At 41.5% G+C, this 22,143-nt stretch overlaps 1 protein-coding gene across 1 annotated transcript; it reads left to right on the plus strand.

Annotated features, from left to right (window-relative positions):
* Positions 1 to 1,090: 1,090 nt before the first annotated feature.
* On the plus strand, positions 1,091 to 22,005 carry egln1a (egl-9 family hypoxia-inducible factor 1a). Its single transcript, XM_041947407.1, has 5 exons — positions 1,091 to 2,088; positions 14,993 to 15,112; positions 21,060 to 21,196; positions 21,280 to 21,347; positions 21,450 to 22,005. The coding sequence occupies exons 1-5, from the start codon at positions 1,384 to 1,386 to the stop codon at positions 21,503 to 21,505; spliced, it is 1,086 nt and encodes a 361-aa protein (XP_041803341.1). The 5' UTR covers positions 1,091 to 1,383; the 3' UTR covers positions 21,506 to 22,005.
* Positions 22,006 to 22,143: the final 138 nt, after the last annotated feature.

Here is a 22,143-nt window from a genome sequence, read left to right on the forward strand (position 1 = left end):
TTTGTTGCAAAATTAACTGTCCAACTGTCGATTTAAGTCCCTCTCAACCTCAATCCTGAGTTTCATAAACATCCCACTAACTAATTAGTCTATCACAACAACAGCAACATCTTTATGCAAAATATTCTTTAGTTGTGTGAAAGGAATTTCACACATGCAAGCCAGGAATGAGGGCAAAACACACTGACGTTGACGTTGAGTGATGGTGCCTTCAGGGAATGCCTGCAAGCTCCTACATTCGGGGTTTCAGCCTGCTGAGTTTCCCAAAGCAATCCGTTACGGAGTAGTTACAACAACACAAATGCTGGAAGATGCTGGAAGACAATGTGTACCACATATGTCAGTGATGCTCGAAACCAAAACTGTCCTTGAGCTGTTGACACTCCCTCCATATTCACATTTTTTCCCCTTCTCTGAAGTAAAAGTAGCAATTCTAGATTATAAAATACTTTAAAAATGCTCAATTACAAATAAAAATGCTGCATTCAACAGTTAACTTTCAGATGCATTATCAGCAAAACATTCTTAACTATGAAAAATAAAAGTACTTATCCTCCAGGATTGATTTGATACATTATGAATATTATTTTATATTATTAGAAATACTGCATCAATGTGTAAATAGCAATGAGGTGTCTAGTTGGTGGAGATAATTTCATACATTGTATACTGCTTGGAAGGTTAATCTAAAACTGAATCAGAACATAAGAAAGTGTATATTAGCATAAAATGGTAACGCTCGAGTAAAGTACAAATGCCTCAACTGTGCTCAAGTACAGTATTGATTAAATTTCCTTGCCATCACTGCCTATATGTCAGTGAACATGATTATAATGAATAATCACTGAGGCTGCACGACTGAAGCCGTCGGCTCGAGTAAAGATGACATATACTACTGTTTTATTGATTGACCGGAGGCGGACTTTTTCACACTCCCTGTTGGTGACCTGTCATGACAACGATTAACTTGTTCCACGTGTTTCGAGCCGTTTTATTAATTTTCGTGTGTCCGACGGCCTGTGAAGGCAGCTGGAGATGGGCGGTGCTTGTGTGTGGACGTCAGAGCAGGCTGGACCACAGAGAGGTTGAGCGCACTCTGAGCGGCGCCATGCTCTACCCCCGGACCGATAGCTAGCCTGCTGAAATGCCTCCTGAAGACCCAGCCCGAAATGTCCGACCCAAGCCACACGTTGTGTTATTTCATTAATACAAGATGTGAAGCGAGAGTACGGGAGATAAAATGGCGAGGTATTGAGTCTTACGTTTCCGTCTCGCTCGGTGTAGCGTGGCAGTGGCAGTGGATCGTTTCCAAAGTTGTCGGTTAGCAGGGCGCGTGTGAAGGATCGGAATTAAAGGCACAGCGCACCCGTTGTGGCTGCAAACATGGAGAAGCAGCAGAGCGATTTGGAACGAGACCGACAGTACTGTGAACTTTGTGGGAAAATGGAGAACCTCCTCAAGTGTGGTAGGTGCCGGAGTTCCTTCTACTGCAGCAAGGAGCACCAGAAACAGCACTGGAAGAAACACAAGCTCATTTGTAAGGAGGCGGACAAGGCGCAGCTTCCCAAAAATAAGCCCGAGCCGACTCCGCCGTCGGGGGACGACAAGGAACCGGAGAAATACCGAGAAACGATAAGCCCCGAACAGGCGGACAGTGCTTCTTTACCACCAGCCACAAACACAGAAGCACCTGGGGTCGGCGACAGACCGGGTGAGGACGGGTCCAACGACACCGCCACACCTAACGGACAGACTAGCTCATCCCCACAGAAACTTGCCACGGAGTACATAGTCCCGTGTATGAACAAGCACGGCATCTGTGTGGTGGACAACTTTTTAGGAGCAGAGACTGGGCTAGGCATTTTGGAGAATGTCAAAGCCCTGCACAAAACGGGCAAGTTCACAGACGGACAGCTAGTTAGTCAAAAAAGCGACTCCACTAAAGACATCCGAGGTGACAAAATCACGTGGATAGAGGGGAGGGAGGCCGGCTGCGAGAAGATCCGCTTTCTAATGAGTCGCATGGACGACCTGATAAGACATTGTAACGGCAAACTGGGAAACTACACAATAAATGGAAGGACAAAAGTAAGTATGGCATCTGGTGGAAACACGGCCAGCAGTCTGAATGTAGGCTATTCTTCATGCTTTAAAGCCACTGGCTTGCAGTGCGTGTCCCAATGTGACGCACACCGAGATGCCTCATCAGGAATATATGAATCATTGCTTGGCTAAAAAAAAAAAAAAAAAAAACCCAAAACAAATGAAGCCAAATCAATATTTGTGCATTTCTAGGCGTCTTTGCTCCACAGATCAGACTAGGAACTAACTGATAACTGAGTGCTGATACAGGATGCATCGCTACTGTGAGACTCAATGCCAGGTATAATTTTCAGGGTCTGCACTCAGTTTTCATTTTATTTCATGTAAAACTAATACAACAGTCCTGCAATAAGTCCAACCTTCATTGAGGTTGTAAGGCTCAGATTTGGTTGAAACCTCTTCAGAGAGGTGCTGACTCAACTGTGCACTCCTTATAGAGGCTGTGGTTTGAGGGGGGTTTCTGATAATCAGTCTAGCCGTGATTAAAAAAAAAAAAAAAAGCTTGGACAAAAAATTGAATCAGCACCTCCCTGAGACATTTCAACATAATGTGGACATTACAACGGTCGTGAAGGTTGGATTTACTGTAGGGCTGTTGAGCTTCAACTGCAGATCTTTTTCTCAATTAATTGTCTGGTTCATCAGACAAAGAAGTTCATGATTTCCAAAACCCCAAGTTGACACTTTACGATTGTGTGTTTTGTCCGAACAACAGGACATCATCCAAATATATTCATTTCACTATCATAAAAGACAGAAAAAGCAGAAAATCCCAACAATTAAGAACGTGCAGCTAGGAATATTTTGGTGTTCTTACTTCAAAAATAACTTAAGTGATTGTTCCTGATTAGTTTTGTCGATCAATCAATTGATTAATTATTAAATAATTTCAGCTCTACAGGGTCGTTGGATTTTGCTGCATTAGTTTCAGATACTATGTGAACCTAATAAACTTTCAGCTGAGTGTGTACTTGCGACATGCACAAGCATAATGACACAGCAGGACTGTATAACCCTCTGCACATGTTCTCCAGGTCATGCAACTCTGACAGACACATGCTGCTGCATAAGAGAAAGAAAATTAATTGCCAACTATGATGATAATTGATTAATCATTTCAGTCATTTTTCCAAGCAAAAAAGTCATACGTTTGCTGGTTTCACCTTCCTAAATGTAAGGATTTGCTGCTCTACTCTATCATTTATGATAAGCAAATGAAGAGTCTTTGGGTTTTGGACTGTTGTTTGGACAAAGAAGCAACATCACTTTGGACTCTTGTGATGACAATTTTTCACATTTTATAGACTGAAGATTAATTGATAAATAGTCAAAATAATCTGTGGATTAATCACTAGTGAACATGATCATTACTTACAGCCATACTATTCACACTTATCAAAAATGTTACATACTGTAGGTGTATGCTGATGTCAATGTTTTCATTGTTCTCAGTAAATGGACAGGATGTGTATGAAGGCTGTATGAAGTCTGAACTGTGCTGCTGAATCATCTACATGGAGGCTGTTCTGTAGCTGACTGCAGCCTCTGACCTCGATGTAGAGAGGCAGCAAACTAAAAGAGCTTTGCAGCAGTGATAAATCCAATTCAGTATCACACAGAGACATACAATTGGTTAGAAAGAGCATTCCTACGTTGAGAGGAAGACCTGCATGTTTCAAGGTTGGCAGTGCGTGGGAGAGGAAAGACTGCAGCTTCTATTTCACTGACGTGTGTTTTCTAAGAAAATGTCTAAAATGATGGGTAGTCTTGTTTCCAGGTTGGTTTCTTTGATGACAGTGAACAAGCTGTCCCAATACCCTGGTAATCATTTCTAACTGCTGCGTGCTGTTGTAAAGAAGCAGCCTACACAACCTCGAAGCAAAATCAACCGTGCTCCAGCGTGGCTGTTTGTTTGCGTGTGACCTGTGACTTTTCTTTTTACTAGATCAAGCCACTATGACCTTGTGACATGAGACTGACCCAGGAGGAGATGACTTGCGCTGGGCCTCCCCCCTCTTCCTCCCCTTCTGGGGGAAATACTCTGAAGTAGACTTGTCACAGTTTCACTGAACTGCAGTTAGGGTGAATCCCTTTTACATGCTAATACAACAGCCCTTCAATAAATCCTATCTTCACACAGGTTGTTATGATCAGTTTTTGTGGAGAGTTATTAAATCAACTTTATGTTTTTTTGAAGGCTGCAGTTTTTAGAGGTGCTTTTGTTCAACCCATATATGTTATGAATGAGGAAAGACTATATATTATAAACACCTATAATATGATACAATTCAGCAGCACCACAAACTGAAGCCTTCAGAGTGATAAAGTTGAATCAGCACCTCTTCAGAATAGTTTGAACAAAAACTGAACATTATAATGCAGGGCTATTGATGTTAATAATCTTGTGTCTAATGTCATGTAAACTTACCTTCTCACAAGGTCTTTTCTGGCAATTTTAGAGGAATTTAAAATAGTTATTTCATGTGCAGCTTTGTGCACTTACATGTCTACAGTTTTTGTTTTCACATTAGTTTTTTGCTTATGTTTTATTTGGCTTTTAAATATGTTAAAAAGTTAAAAACATTTGCAGGCACGCTGGGAAATCCAGCTTTTGAAGATTGCCGTGGCTTTGCTAGTGGGACAAGGTCAGTGTAGGAGGTCAGAGTAGAGAGAGTTAAAAGTCAGACCCTAAAAGGATTAGGATTAGTACATAATAAAACAATGTTCCCGAACACCAACTAACCCTACTGAGGTAGTCACTGTTTTAAATTTCTCACCTTACCTTATCATGTTCTGTTATCTCAGTGCTTGACATTTAAGGGCTCTAGCAGTGAAAGAACACACGTTGGATTGAAGCCCATGGCCTTTGCTCGCTTCAGGTGCTTCAGCTCTGATTGCCATCCGCTGTTATTTTTAGGCTGCTCATCCTGTCCAGTTGTCTTTTTTTCCCTCGCCGGTTCTTAGTAGACGTAAAACGTTTTTCAGAAAGCTTGCTATTTCAGAGAGTGGTCAGTGGGCTCTCGCAGCTGACCGCTGAGTCAAACTCCGTCGAGAACTTGACTTCCTCACCCACTGCCCTAGTTGCCTTGGCACACGCACGCCTGGACTGTGACCAGCGAAAATCAGCGTGACTTGCAAATGGAAGGCCGCCAGTATCAATGGCTCAAAGGGATACAACACAATGCAAGCACAATTCACATTGGGAAAGATAGAGGAAAAAGATTTTGCCCAAATAGTTATTTAATGTCATTGTTTCCATTTCCCTTTTTCACTTGATAACATTGTGGGAAGTCGCAGGCGGCAGGACGTGTTTGTTTCTCTGCAGCTCCAGCATGTTGAAAGCTCACTGATACCATTACAGCATTATCAGGGAACATATAAAGATTTCTGTAACCGCGGCATGACTGTCCCGTCACTGACTCACTTCTGCCCACTGAGTCCTAGTATGTCCAGCATGTTGAAATGGTATCTTATTTAGCCAAGGCTGCATACTAAACATTCTTACTGCTAGTGTACAAGGCTAACCTTTGTATAGTATGATACGTCTGTCAAGCATGCCATTTTGTAGCTTAGTATAGAATGTAATTACAGGATTTACATATTGTATTATTTGGCCCTCAGGGACTGAACTCCTCACAGTGTAATGCGACCTATTACAATAGTGAGATGTTTGTAGTATTTTGTGCACCTGATGGACATACTCTGATAAGACAGCACTGCACACATTTAGATGACAGCTGCATGCTTGTCTAAAGCATGACTCTACAATGTGAAGAAAAGGACATTCATGGAAAGATAAATTCCCCTGCAATAAACGTAACAATACCAGTGTATTGTTTGTCGTCTTACCAGATCCCATCACAGGTGAAAAGAGGGTCAATTATATGTCTGTGAAGACTCGGTCAGAAATTTAATCGCCAAAATATCGTTCAGCATTCCTCACTTCCAGCCTTACAGTTTTGAGCATTTCCTGGTTTTCTTTATTTTAGGTGATAGTAAACTCAATCTTTGGTTTATGAATTGTTGCTCTAATAAAACAAGACAGTTAATAATGTCGCCTTGAGCTTTAGGGATTGTGTTTGGCATTTTTCAGTACATTCTGACATTTTACTGACCAAGTGATTAATTGATTGATTGAGCAGATTAAACACAAATGAAAATAGTCATTTGACACAGTCCAAAATACAGCAGAGGGATGGGCAGTGTGAATAAAAGCAATATATATTGAGGAAAAAGTAGAGGTTGTGGAAAGTCATTGAAAAACTGTTTCTGAGATAAAATACCAATGTAAGTACTATCTTTAGTTAATGCATTGAATAATAATACCAACGCCAATAATACCAATATGAATTAAATGCCTTACAAATCAAGGCACTTTATCACACTAATGATAAAAGAGTCTGTAAATCCTTAATTTGCCATAAAACAATCCTGCACTAATTTTGCAACATTGCCTGCGTTGGCCTCGCTAGGGATATCTTAACATACGTATTGTCTCACAGTATACAAGTAATATTATCATGTCACTCTCTCCCATATACCCAAACCTCTCATTTTAACTGAAAGCTACTGGCAGATGCTAAAAAGCAGTTTAACATAACATTGGGATCGATGATGAGCAACTTAAGTTTGTATATCATTGAATGTTGAGTTATTTGTTGCGTCATTTGTAATCTCAGAGAGCAACTGTGGATGTGCGCTTTCATAAGGAAGTTGACCGTTGACCTAAATCTTAAAGCTCTATAGAGTAAGTAGGCTAGAGGAAGTCATGTGGTGGTGGTCCTCTGAGTGTTGGAGCCAGCTATACATTATGCTACAGGCTGCGCGAGCCACTCGTTCCTTCCGCCTACAACACCAACATGCCAGAGGCAGCACCTTGCATGCCACCTTTTTCCTGCTTATTGTTTTACCATCATACAGTAAAGAATAAACATAATATTTTTGGATTTAGTCAGAGCACAAGCTCACGCATTGTTCATGGTCAAGTATGAGCAGACCTGCAGCCAGTTTGAATTACCTTTTTGTTGTTATAATCTAATGTTGTATGTGCGGCATACCAGAGAGATAAATGAAGGCCAGTGGTTGGCTGTGACTTGCTGCATGGTTGTTAGATGTTTCAGATTATTTACAGAGGCCATAATCTGAACAGGTGTCCACAGAAGTGGGGGAATTTTAAGGATTTATCTAAATACAGATACATTTTATTCTAACTTTGAGCACATGTTTATCTCTCCTTTTACTAAGTAGGTCCTGGCCTTGTTCCAAGTGGAGCTTTGAGGAAAGAGGTCTTCTGTTTTTGACTGTTTGCAGCTGTAGAGTTGAAGACAGGGATGATTTATTGTCGGTGGAGCAGTACATCAAGATAATTGTGCAATTACAAAACAATTTAAAAAGTGATTAGGATAGTTTGTATTGCACCAGTTCTATACAAAATGTTTTTGAAAGATGTCAGTGAAGTAATTAATGATAATTAGCCACTTAATTGTTCCTATGCCTCTATATAGAATGAAGGGAGGCTATGAGCTGATGGTTGATGTAGAGTTTCTATTAAGTGTTGTCTCTAGTACTTTGTTCAAAGCGACCAAATCACTTTAACGTGATATGGCTTCTATTTCTTCAGTTTTTCAAGTGATATTTCTTATTGTGCTCAATCTTCTACCACTGGCAACAAGGAAGTATCAGTGACTGATCCAATTACAGAATGAGCTCACTTGGCTCACACACAGGCACGATGCAGCCATTCAGCCAGACAAAGCAGTCACTAAGATGTTACTGTACAAAACAGACACAGTATTGTAGATATTATTACAGTACTGTAGATACCACCTGACTGGAAGCAGGACCAGTTTTGAAGATGCTCTTTCATTCTGCCAAACGTGCTGATTTATCCGAATGCAAGGGTAGAAAGAGCAGGACTGTTTATGTGAGTAGATCCCAGCTTTCTGTTTGTTCCATACGAATGTTTAAGCAGGTCAGAGTTCAACCTGTTCATATATCTTTTGTTGATCATTGGGAGACAACAGCAGAGTGTGCTAAGAACTGCAAAGCTGACAACTGTACACAATAGAGTATTTGCGTAATGATACTAGAAACTATGGTTGTGTTTCCGTTGCAACATGTTGAGGGTGAAGGCTAGTGCTGCTGCTGTATACGTCCCTCTATTGTTCGCAGCCTACAGTAAAAAGAAAAGAATAAACTAGGTCGTTACTTTAAACATGGATTTCCTTTGGAGGCAGCACCGCTGTCTGACAGATAAAACACTGAGCTGTCCCGGGCTGGGGCCCAAACTGTCTTGGTTCCCACACTCCCCTGCTCTACAAGGTCTCCATCCTAACTGTTTGTACTCGTGTTTGGATAAGCATCTCTTCTGTGAAGTGAGCAGACCCCTTGCAGCTTTTCCTCTTTGCTCCACCCCAGTTCATGGCTCGCATCAGTGCATGAACCAGGGATATACTGATAGCATCAGAATGATCAGTGTTTACTTCCAAGTGATCAGGTCAGCACGAGGTCAGATGGAGATCTTTGATGAAGCAACTCCCTTAATTCAATCCTTATATATATATATGTGTGTGTGTGTGTGTGTGTGTGTGTGGAATGTTCCAAACAGGTGTTTTTGGAGCTTTCCACAACTTTTCCAGTCTTTTATTGGCCCTGTCCCAACTTACTTGAAACGTGCTGCTGGCATCAAATGAAGTTAATGAGGTAAAGCATTTGATTTATCGTCATAGTAACATAGTGTGGTGTGAGCATAGTGACAAGTTCAAGTTCATATTATGTCATGCTGGATGAAGCTGTCCTCCGGGCGTGGTGGTGCAGGACCAGATGCTGCTGTGTTGTATGGCAGATGGCAGCAGGCAAAACAGTTTGTGGCTGGGGTGACAGGGGTCTTACATGATCCTTCCACCTACACTGTTGGATGCAGAGGACCTCCAGGGGTGGCTGCTCCCTCCTGGCAATGTGATGTGCAGTTTTCATCACCCTCTGTAATGTCTTACAGCTGAGGGCGGTGGAATTGCCATACCAGGCAGTGACTACCTTTTACATCACCTGGTTCCTGTATCCACCTCTATGCTCTGCTGCCGATGAAGTCATGACCCACCCTACTCTGCTTTTGCTTCGTTCATTGCACCCCTGATGTGGACCCTGAGGAACTGAAAGCTGCTGATGCTCTTCATGTAGTCTCATTGATAGTGATGGGGACGTGTCCTTCTTTCAGGGCTCTGACTCTTCTATGTAGGCCGTCTCATCATCCAGTGATCAGGCCAATATTGTGTCGTCAGCAATCTTGATGATGGTGTTGGAGCTGTGGGTGGCCACGCTGTAGTGCATGAACAGAGTACAGAGGGGGGCTGAGCATGCAGCCTTGAGGGATGCTGGTGATGAAAGTCAGAGTGGAGGGATGTGGTGGTGCCTTTTCACACCAGTTAGGTTTGCCTATCAGGAAGATCAGAATCCAGTCACATAGTGTGGTGTTGGGTCCCATGTCTCTGAGCATGATGACGAGCTTGGATGACACAGTGGTACGAATGCTGCACTATGGTCAGTGAACAGCATTCTCAGGCTCCTTTGGTCCAGGTGTGAGGGGGCAGTGTGGAGGGCTAGGGTGATGGCTAGTTCTGATCAGCCATGTTTTTGTGTTGACTAAGCCACCATTGTTGTTTTCGAACGAACAGTGGCACTATCATCACATCTAAACCACGCCCGCTCGTAGCTGCCAGTAGTTCTCGCTTCGCTTCAAGTTAGATTAGGTATTGGCACACTTATTCAGTTAGTTACTGAAAAACGTTTAACCATTCACTTCTCTCTGGAAAGAGGCCGTAAAAAACAGTTTTGAAGCATGCCCTTTTTGCCTGGTTACATTCCTCTTCACCCACATGAGCAGCATCAGGGCTGTTTCTTGACTTTTACACCACTTGGCATGGCTCTATATATCCATTTAATTTCATAATGGAATTTTCATTATTTAGGATTTTGTGCCAGTGGTGACAAAACTGCATGCACACCACAAATGGCCAGATGAAGCAGAAACACACTGTATAGGCTCCCCAGAATCATTCACACGTGCACGTTTTTGTTCAACATAGAACTGTAAACATATGGTTGAGTTTTGCATTTTGGGCAAAGGATGGAAATCCTTAGGCAACCACTGTAGTTGACATCAAAAACACTAATTGTGTAAAAAGCGTCCGATGCTATGGGAGTTGTCCTGAAGCTATTGTGTATGCCTGCTGAGCTGTGTTTTTTCTGTTTTTCCACTGACTGCACTGAAGCAAGTGTCAGTTCAAGCTCTTGCCATTATAACAGAAGATGTTGTGTTTTAACAGGTAAGGTGGTCACTGTGTCCCCAGTCTTTGACTTTCTAGTTATTTTGTTATTCTAATGCAACAGGTTATTTAGATAAAGTATGGAATGACAAACCTGCTGCATGTCTGATTTAGGTTGATTAGACAATGACATGCCAGCATCCAAACATAGTCACCTGTTTGCACTTGCCATGGTAACACTTGAGGTATGGAGAAGGCGCTGTAGTGTTTCTGTTGTAACTTAATAACCCCATAGCAACTTATATTATAAATGCAAAATTTAGAAGTGCAAAGGTGTATGTTTTAGTTTACAGTAAATCTGTGGGCCTAGCCTTACATAAATAATGTTAGTCTTGCTTGCACTTGTCATGTCCCATCCAGTTCAAGCTTGATTTATTTGAGCTTTGAGTTGCAGTTGTCTGAGGCAAATTGATAATGAGAAAGAAAAATAAACAGTAGTGCACAGCTTACATGGAACAAATGAGTCTCTCTCATGGAGAGGGAGCCTCTGTCTATGATTCCCACTTCACATATAAAGGGATTAAGCCAAATACATTTTCCTGTTATTGACTTATTGAATTCTTGTAGATGCCCAAAAAAAACAGATTGATCAAGAATATAACAGTGACTTAGTCATTGTAACCTCTCTATCAGCAGTCTGTGTCTCATAACAAAAATACATATTTTACATATACATATAAGTACTTGTCTGAAATTAACATCTGCACCTGTAATAAACTGTAATGCAGGAACAAATGAAAACAGAACAAAACATTGGTGACACCGAAATAGTCCTTTAATGTTTCACTCGACTGTTTGACTGCTCACCTAATGTGCATCTGTGGCGTTAAGTTCGCCTTTCATTTGGCCTTACTGAAGGCCTCCGTGATCCAGTTTGATGACCTCTATTTCGCTTTCGTTCCCTCTTTGCCTGTAAACGCCAGTCGGCCTCCAAAGCCATGCCTGTGGAATGTAAATAAACGGCACGGGGAGCGAGGTCAACCTCCTAATGAGGGCCAACGTGGAATGCGGAAGAGTAAGTGGCTGAGAAGAACAGACGCTCAAATAGGAATAAAGGTCAGAGGTAAAGATGGCAATGAACCAAACCCTCCTGCAGTGTAGAAGTTTTCATTTTGTGATGGCTGGTATTCATTTAGACCAGGTTATATTGAAATATTTGTTTCTGTCAGGACTTTATCACATTTAGAGTTTGGTGTGGTGCATTCAGACAAATGGAATATTTGTGATTATAATGCCTGAGCACATACAGTAGTAATATGTGTCCTTCATGATTCATCTGAGAATCTTCCTCATTTTGCCAGTACAAACAGCTGCGCTATGATGCTGTCTGCATGTTGCATTTTTCATCAAGGCTTTAGCTCCAAGCGATCTGTGGTTCTCTGACTGAGGATTTGATCAAAAGTGGTGTCTCATCTGCTTGTGCTGTGCTCTTCAGCTTGCTGGGTCCTCATGACCAGATCACATGAAAGGCAAACTGGCATTTATAGATACTTGGTGATCTGTATTCCATTTTACATGTGTTTTCTCTGGATGATTTGTAGACACCCTCTTTTGTATGCTGTAGTGTGACATTATAATTTCTACTTCATTTGGGATATTATGTCCGTATAATACTAATATATAATATTAGCTTTCCACTAGTATAATGTTGATTCCAGCAGGGCAATGCAGCAGTTTAAGAATTGCACAGCCAACATTTATTATTTTTCTAGGTTTTGTTCCTTCATTAAATTGTTGTGCAACTACAATGGCGATTATTCTCTAACTTATTGATGCTAAGTAGTAACTTGTCAATAATCAAAACCATTCCTGCATAACAATGAGTAACATTTCAAAGACTACTGGAGCGCAACCTTTTTTTTCTTCAGTGTCCCACCCCTTCCAGGCTGTGATTGGTCAATTCACAAAATTGACTTTGACAAAAGCACAGACGTTATGAAAAGTGAACATGTTTCAACTAAAGGCACCTGCTATATATAGCCAGCCAGCCAAACCCAGACCTTGCTTATCATATCATCAAAACCTTGAATAACAGTTAAACTGGTATCGCTGGGCTCAATGAGTCTTGATCATCTTTTCAGGAATCCATCCAGTGACTCAATGTTCACTACTGCTTGAAGTAAAACTTGTGTTATCGATACTCGGCTGTTCTGGTTCTAACATCATTACAGAAGAGGGGGGGTGCTTGCCGGCTGTGCTTAGGGTTCCTTGACCTTTTTCTTTAATATTACAAAGGAAGTAGTTACCTGTTACTAGCTAGCTGAGGTTGTTAGGAAACTTTATATTGCAGTAATTGGATATGTCAAGTGTTGCACGTCACTCTGCGCACAATGAGGGTAAAGACCACTTATCTCAGATCTGCTGTTTTCCTATATTTTGTTCCCTTTTAACTAACAGATGTCGTGAGTAAGTGTTTCAGCCCCACAGTAGTTTTTTAAAACATCTTGAAAATAGGCTACATTTAAAAAGAGATAATAAAATGATAATAATAAAAATCCCACAATGCTTAGGTCCCGGCGGAGGATCAGCACAGGCCCAGTCGGCTGCCGGCCTTGCTACACACTGGCCAAAACTTTATAGAGTTTCAACAGCTATCCAGTGTGAGGACATGAAAGTCGAAACTGCTGTGTACAAGTTTCTGTCAACTGCCAAGGCTCTCACACCTTAAGTCAGCCCACCCCCAAACACACACACACACTAACACACACACACACACACACACACACACACCAAACTCACGTCTGAGGCCACACAAACACACTTTTCCTAGCAGAGGACTGTTTACCCATCTCCAGCCTTGCAGCATGAGCCAAGCAGTTAAGGGTGGGAGGGGTGACATAGCCGAGGATCAGCCAACCTTCCTCACGCTCTGCACGTAGCACAACCATTAAAATACTGCTCCCGCTGGAGGGAGGCCAGGAGTCAAAGTTTACAGCAGTTCACTCTTCTCTTCTGCTTCAGCCCCACCCCTCGGCTTTCTCTGAATGTCTTCTCTCTCTCTATCACACACACACACACACACACACACAGAGAAAAGCTTGCAGTATTGCGTTTTACTGACAGGAAGCCCTTTGTCAGTTTGTGTGCCCCACACCCGCCTTGATTCCCAGCAGCCTTTTCTTCTGGGACCCACCCCTTTTTTAAGAATCGATAAAGTAGTTTGTGAGGTCCTGCAGGCGGGGCAAGACTCCCCCCTTGTCTTTATGTTGGAGTTTTGTTTTTCGGCTTTGAAGGCCCTGATATTGTGCATTCCAGTGGCAACCTGCATCACTCAGAAGATGTGAGCACAGTGTGGACTGACGCAGGCAGCTGTGGTCAGATGCGCAGGAAAATAAGATTCAGGCGTAATGTGGATGATTTATTTAATTTTTTTTCACTCTTACTGAGCATTGCAAGACTAGCTTAATAAAAATAACCTTTCCATAAGTGTGTGGACTGATGTATGTGGCTTCCATAGTCTTAATTCATTCTGTTCAAGTCCAAATATTTTGAAATGCAGTGTATCCAATCATTTTTCTTCAGTCAGAATAGCTTTTCAAGATTCAAACAGAGTCTGACATCATATTGGCACAAGACCAAGCGTGGCAGGAGTTTAGTCTGCTGTGAGTGTTTATAATAATGTTGCTATGGTTTATGTTGATCCAAGTGCATGGAAGAATGTGGAGGAACTTGCCTTTTGTTTGTCATATCACTGCTTAGACACGGTTTATGTGGGCTGAATCTGCCCTCTGCACGTTTGCTCCTCACCTCAGCTCTTCTTTCAAGTCGGAAAACACATGCACTTGCATGGTGTCCCACAAGGGCTGGCTGTCAATTTCCAGTGCTTATGGTCTGATTTCTTATATACTATATATAAGAAATCAATCAATATACTATAGGCAGCATAAAAACTGAGTGATTTTAGATGATGAGGACAAATTTTCAGGTTCTTCTGAATTGACATCATGTCTCCCATTCAAGTCTGATTTCTGAAGAGTGTTCCTGTCACAATCCTCCCGGCAGTGTGCGAGTCACCACTTGTGAGTGTGTCTTATTTCCAAAGGATTTTCTGTGCTGTATGAGTGCGCTCGCTGTTTACACCAGGACGTTTACAAGAGCTCATAGGGGTTCACTGCCAACACCCAGGCAGATCATGTGAGTCTTAATAGAGCAGGAAAAGGCAAGGGGAAGTTGACATGCAGCACGATATCTCCGGTTTGTTTCCTCGCTAGTTTCAAGTTTATAATGAGGCAGCTGTTGTAAGCGTCCACTGGTGCAGGTGAGGAAAGGACAATGCAATCTGACTGTGCCAAGACCATCTGATGCATCCACATCACAGGCCAGCAAAGGCAATCCAACCTGCTTCCACGGCCCCAGTTCTGATTGACTGTTCACACCGGCAGTTGCCTTTGCACCAACATGCGCAATTTTAATTCGATCTTGACTCTTCCTTCTTTAGGTTCACGCCACTTCTTTTTCTTTTTTAATGACACTTAAGAGATGTAGGCATTGTATGCGTAAGTTTATGCTTTTGTCACAACGTATCGGCTTTTACTAATCATGCTTTTTCATCTCCCTGTCTTCAGGCAATGGTGGCATGTTACCCTGGAAACGGAACAGGATATGTGCGCCATGTGGATAACCCCAATGGTGATGGACGGTGTGTCACATGCATATATTACCTAAATAAAGATTGGACTGCCAAGGTATGTGAGTGATATGGGAAGGAAATAATGTTCGTTAATGCTAAATGATTTCAATTTGAACTTTATTAAATTCTCATGTTTCTCATTTGCTTGTTTCTAATTTTGCTTGATTCAATTGTGATTTGATTTTATCACTGAAGTAACCATCAAAACAAAATAATTTGTAAATAGGCCATGTGTCCGGTTTTCATATTCCATTTGGACTTCCTGTCACAAGCATATGACAAGTCAGTGTAGTTCTTGTCTCCATGGCAGGCTCATCACTCTCCATCCTGCTTTATTCCACACCCGAGCAAAGTCACTGGTAGAGGTTACGTGTCAGTACGTGCTGTTCGGCCACTCTCTCTGTTTATAATCCCATTAAAACACAGAGAATCCTGCTAATCCAGCCACACCCAATCAGGGAGAAGAGCGCCCCCTCCCACACATCCATTGTTCCTCCTGCAGGAAAGTACATTCACGAGCAGACAGAAGAAAGAGATTGAGGTGTTTCTATTCTGAAAAGATTACTATATATGGATCAAATAAGCATTTCAAATAATCCTGGTGTTTTGATGAACCTGAGGCATTATTTGGTTGTGTTTTGCTGAAGGAATATTTCGGTAAAGGTCAAATATATTGACTTTGATAAAGCCAATGAACCTTGCTACTACTACTTGCCTACTACCTACCTGCCCCATTTGTGTCTTGAAAACTTGAATACAGCCATGCTTTCAGTTTCAGTGCAGATTCAATGACTTCTAAAACATTTTTTGGAAGGTTTGCAAGTCTCTTGAGGGAAATAATTGAAAGAAATCCATGCTCTGGAATTAACAATTTGTGCATACAAGTCAATAGAACATAACAGCATTTGACCATATACAGTATTTTTATGTCGCACTTCTAATGTCTTTGAGCTGGTGAGGAGGGGCCACACCGCAAATCCTTCTTTTGCCTTTTAGGGATGTCAGAGATATCACAATCCTTGTTTAACCAGTAAAATACTATGAATATCTACAAATGTAACCCCATCCAGCATCAACACAAAGCTAAATTAAATCCAAGCATCTCATTAAATCGCATTGTCCACACCCTGACAACTTTCACTCTTTATTTTACACTGCAAATAAGCTATGCCATATACTGTATGTGCAGCTAACTGAGCGTAGCCATAGTTAGCTGGTACTGCAAAAACAACACATATACACAGTTGTATAAGACGTGTCCAGAGAATGCAGTATTGAATGCGCTAACCTCACCTAACCTACTGATGTTACTGTGGAGGGATGAATTCAGTAGCTGAAGGCACCTCAATGCCAAAACACAGCTGCTAGCCTTCTGCTAATGCTCTGGGTGCTCCTCCCTGGCTGACCAGACTAGTCACAACAGACTATTATCTAGCTCCTATTGCCAGAGAAACTGACAGAAATTAGAGATTAAAAAGCACAAATGAACTCATTTGTTTTTTCCACAAATTTGTTTTTACCACATGCCAGGCTCCACATTTTTGCTGGAACATGAATTGATAGAAAAAGTGTGGGCTACACTGTAATGTGCTTTAGGTGTTCAGCGATGAATGTTATTTGACAAGTAGTTCAGGAACTCATCTCTTGAATATGAGACAGATAAACAGGATGCTGCATAGAGGAAGTAACAGCCGTAACAAAGCAGCAAGTGTAAGGTGGAACGATGGCTTTCATGCTTCTCTTCGGACAGTACAAGACAAGTAGACAGTAGAATGTCTTCCAGACTTCCTCACATGCTTGACCTCTAGACCTGCATATGAAAATTACGTAATTACAGGAAACTCTGTTTTGCCTCTGGATGCTAGTTTGTGGTAGATTGCAGGCCATGCATGAGTCTGTCCTTTGACTATGAGTGCTACTAAATATATTGTGACCATTATTACCTGTTTTCTGCTATGGAAAGGTAGACAGAATAGCATCAGCACCTAATAGAAATACTTAACATGTGAAGTTACTGAATCAGCATTACAAACTCAAGTACTAATGTTGAGAATTCTGTCATGCACTGATGTACTGCATGTCCATCATGTCCCAGTCGACTTATTTCAACCTGTGACTGCTGTCTGATGCAGTTTGTTTTGCATTTGTTATCATGATTTTCAGGATGTCCCTTGACATATTACATAACCAGCAATAACCAGCAGGTGCAGTTGGTTTAATTTTTTACCAATGTACCTGCAAATTGGGTTCAAATGACTTGACCTGTTTGGGGTATATTAGGTGTCTCATATTGCAATGAAAACACGGACAAGTGTTGTTAACACACCACACCTCTTTATAGCTAAGAGGTGCTGATAAATGTCATACAGACCAACCTGTGACCCACTTTTGTAGCAGTGTTTTGCCCCGGTGTATTCCCTGGCACTTGTTCAATGCAATTACAGTTTTAGCTTGTTTATGTGTGTACTAAATCTCTTCGTGATGATACTCGTAACAATGTGCATCAGGTGGGTCATACTGCCCTTGTGTTCATCAACTAGACTGCTGCATGATTTCTATTGTGTTCACGCACCAGCTTCAATTATTCAAATGAGCCATGTTCTGGAACCCCAATGGATGTTTCAGTCTGGTCTCATATTGCCTGTTTATTAGGCATGTGATGAGCAGTGTTTTAGAAAATGTGGTTGCCTAGATACTTCGGTTCTACGAGAGAATGACATGTGTAACCAGTATGTGTTACCACTAAGGGCAGTGTCCACCAGGGCGTTTTTCCTCCGCTGAAAACGCCAGGTGCTCTTCTGAGAACATCCAGCTGGGAGCACTTGAGAGAGCTTTGGAGGGGCAATGTTTAGCTTGTTGTTTTTCACCTGAGGTGCTTGGTAAGGCTGAAGCATGTAGGAAGAGAGGACGGACCATCTGTTATGTGGGTTCATTAAATTTTGTGGCCAAGGTAACATCTCGGTGAGTGCCATTGTTTGGTTGAGTTGAACATTTTTCAACTCTCAGCATCCAGAAAAAATTGCGAAATGTTCAGCGCAGAATAATGTAACTAAGGATAGGACCAGAATCAGAAGAATTTAGGAATGGCGGGAGCCACGAGAGGGTGTGTGAGCATAGTGAAATAGAAAATACCTTTATTGGCCAAAGTAAACTTTATTTATTGGATCTATCTGTTAAACTATCTCAAACAAGCATGTGTAATATTTAATAAGAGCTTATTAATTTCAAGTGGAATAGTGTGATCTTTCTGAATATTAATGAGATTTGTTCATTTGTCTATTCTGGGCTACACATGACTTTGGAAAGTTTAGTTCAGTTCAGTAATTAAGTCATTTACCCCCAATTTTCAGCATCACGTCTTTTCACTGCCTCACTTATATATGAAATCATAACAAAACTGCATTGTATAGGTGTCTTGTTAGCTGTATATATACTGTAAATCAAGAAGTACTTTTTAATTTTGAAGCACAGATTACACAGTAGATCCACACAGTTGATTGTATATAACTACTTTCACGTATAAACACTTTATAATCATTGAAGTCTTAAACAAGTCAGTATTCTCAACTCTCCTGAAAGTTTCTGTGTGGTACATCATGTACTTCACTAGTGCATGACCAATCACAACTTTTGAATGTTCCCCATGCACCCATGAGACAAAAATAAAAGAAACAAGCCATGCTGGTGAGAGGAAAAATATACAGACAAGCAAAAATCAAAGTGGAAGGAAACGAGTCAGCCCTTGGATGTTTGCTTTCTGTTATAAGCACACCGGTGCAAAGTGTGCTTTAAGGTTTAAACTGCACAAAAAAAAAGAAATGCTTATGGAAATGTTTAGGGTTTAAGTTCTCAACAAAAGTTCCTATTTGGCAGATTTTCACCCTTTCTTCCTTGAAAAAGGCTTCTAGTTCTGTGAGATTCCTGGAACGTCTTGCATACATTGCTGTTTTGTGGTCGCGCCACAGATTTTTGTGATAATTAGGTCGGGGGACTGTAAGGGCCATTGCAGAACCTTGGGTTTGTACCTCTTGAGGTAGTCCATTGTGGATTTTGAGGTGTGTTTAGGATTATTATCCTGCTGTAGAAGCCTTCCTCTTTTCATCTTTATCTTTTTTACGGATGGTGTGATGTTTGCCTTTGTGCCTTAAAGGACCAGTGTGTAGAATTTAGTGGTGTCTAGGTGTGAGGTTGCAGATAGCAACCAACTGAATACTCTCCCTCACCCCTCCCCTTTTTGCTAGTGTGTTTGATATGGAGTTGGTTACATTGCTGAGGAGGTGGAGGTTCAGCCTGCAGCTCACTGTGGCTGCTTCGCCTTGTATCATTACTCCCTGCCACGTTTAAAGCCGATCCACCGACAAAAAGCAAACTCTGCCTTGTTGTGTAGATGCTGTGAGAAGAGCAATCTCAATCAACACTAGCCACTGTCACAGATACAGTTTGTTTTATGTGGCTTCTTCAAAATAAAGCTGCCGTGTTTTGCCAGTTGCAGTAGAAAATACTGGGTTTGAGTTAGCAGTAACCGAATCCTGAGTCGTGTGGCTGTAGGACGGTAAACAGTGAACAGTGAGACCATTCTCAATAAGATGATGTGATTTAATTAAATACGATTTTAAAAAGAAACAGTGTATGATAGGTACACCTTGTTTCCTGTTGCTATATCATGTGTAGGTTGGCCATTTGAATTAAAGTGAATTGAATTTGCGGGAATGATGGACTGTACATTAACAATGAAAACCATGAAAGAGAGGTAGCTAATAGATGTAAATAACACAGAATGGCTATTGCCGAAAATTGAACAATATCAAAAACAGTTTGATTTCAAAGCAGTCTAAAGGACCATAACAGTTAAGGGTTACAAAGAAACATGTAAAGTGTGTTATGTTTAGATATTGCTAATTATAGAACTTTATATTAATGTGCTCTGCATTCAGTGCATAGTAGTATTCTCCTAAACCTGCTGTGACGGCCAAACCCGTTCCCACACAAATGATGCACTACACTGCAGATCAGAAGAAGTAGTGCAAGGAATGTATACTTCTGTGGATTTTATAACCATTGTGCATTTGCCTTTGTAAGATTTTAAAAATCTTAAAAAACGTAAAAGGTTAGTCAGTGTCCATTTAGAGTAACAGCATAGTTTGGCTGCTTGTACCCATCCAGAGTTTCTAAGTCCGTCTGCTTGATGTGGGTCAGAAGGTCATGTCGTGCAGGCGAGGGTCATCCTGTGTTCACTCTAATCCATACATCATGAATACAGGCCTGCACACTGAACGCTACCACCAATGTGGCTCCACATGCACTCACAGTTAACATCAGTGGTCATGTGTTGCTGAAAAAAAAAAAAAGAAAAAAAAAAACCTTTGCCCTGTCTTCCTTGACCCTATTGTGCTTTATTTAGTTTAGTCACACCAGCGGCATTCCCCCTCATTCAACGTGGTATAAATGGGAATAGCATTACTTCTCCAACAAAGGGTGTGAACTTTTTTCTCTGCTAGTTTGCGTGTGAAGAGAGGGGCCTATCATATCAGCTGTGTGAGAGTTTAAGCAGCACGCTTGCAGCAATCTGCTTTTTCACTCTCCAGGTCCTTTATCCAGCCCGAGCAGTTTTCCTGTGAGTTATTCTTCCTATCCCTCCACAGGAAAGCCGCCCCCCGCTGCTGCTTCCGATCCTGAGCTTTCCTCCTAGCCCCTGGAGTCGGACAACCCTTTTCCTTAACATTGTCGTCCTATGTTGATCATTTAAAAAGCCTCACATATGAGATATATTTAAGTGGATGATTTATATTAGTGATAAATGCAGCTTTTAAAAGACATCCCCTTGCCCTGCATGTTTACCTTGTCATGTGGACGAACATGACAGGAATCGAACCCACAGATGTGATCGCTGCGGAGGCTTCACTTAGTGTTTGCTTCCTACAATCTCTCTTTACTTTCCTGCTATTGCTTTGTCCTGATTTGTATACATGATGGGGCTGTTTCTTCTTGTTCTGCTCTTCCAGGAACACGGTGGCCTTCTTCGAATCTTCCCTGAAGGAAAGGCCCAGTTTGCCGACATAGAGCCCAAATTTGACCGTTTGCTGCTGTTCTGGTCAGACAGACGGAACCCTCACGAGGTTCAGCCCGCCTTTGCCACCAGGTCGGCATCCAAGCATGTCCACCACACCGATCAGATGATCTGGTCTGTTTCGCAGTGACTCATTGTTCTAATCGTCTCCGCAGGTATGCCATCACGGTTTGGTATTTTGATGCAGATGAGCGAGCCAGAGCTAAAGAAAAGTACTTAACAGGTAAGATTTGATGCACAAACTGCCCAATCTTTCAGGCCTTGAGTGTTTTTTTTTTGGCTCTTTACATCATCTCTTGTGTGTTTGTGTTTCCTTTGTGTGCAGGTGCAGGAGAAAAAGGAGTAAAGGTTGAACTCGACAAACCATCAGATCCCAGCTAGTGGGAAGCCTGCACCCCCTGCAAACAGCCATTAAGTGCTCTGTCCTAAGAAAGTGGCCTATTGAGAGCATGTGTGTGTGTGTTTTACGTGGCAAAACAGCAGACTTTTGCTTGAGTGGGTGGAAGATCCATGTTCATGGAGACAAAACAAATACACAGTGATTTATGTTCATTTTCAGCAACCGGGGCAACCCAGCGGACCTTGAATGTCATGACATTGTACTGAAAGGGATTGTGTGAATTTTTTTTTTCCATTCACCTCTTCGGTGAAGAACGCTTACATTACAGCAGACGTTTTCGGAAAATCACTTCAAGCAGGAATTAAGCTCAGAGAATCTACATCTTTTGCATATTTGTTTTTGCAGTTAATTCCTTAAAGGTACAGTGTTCTGCATATGCTTAATGTGTTATGCTTTTCACATGGAATCAGCTGTTATAAGCTACTGTATGGCAAAATGTGCTTGAGTTTGCAATAATATGAGGAATGATCTGAATTAAAAACACCCCTTTTCTGACAGAAATTCATTGGTCTTAGTTGGAATCCATTCATTTGCAGCACAGTAGATGACTGATGATGTTTTTACTACTTTCTCTGAATACAAAGGTTTATCTGAATTAGCGCTGATTAAGGGAAAAAGA

This window comes from Chelmon rostratus, chromosome 11 (genome assembly GCF_017976325.1).
Source record: "Chelmon rostratus isolate fCheRos1 chromosome 11, fCheRos1.pri, whole genome shotgun sequence".
NCBI classification, from domain to species: Eukaryota; Metazoa; Chordata; class Actinopteri; order Chaetodontiformes; family Chaetodontidae; genus Chelmon; species Chelmon rostratus.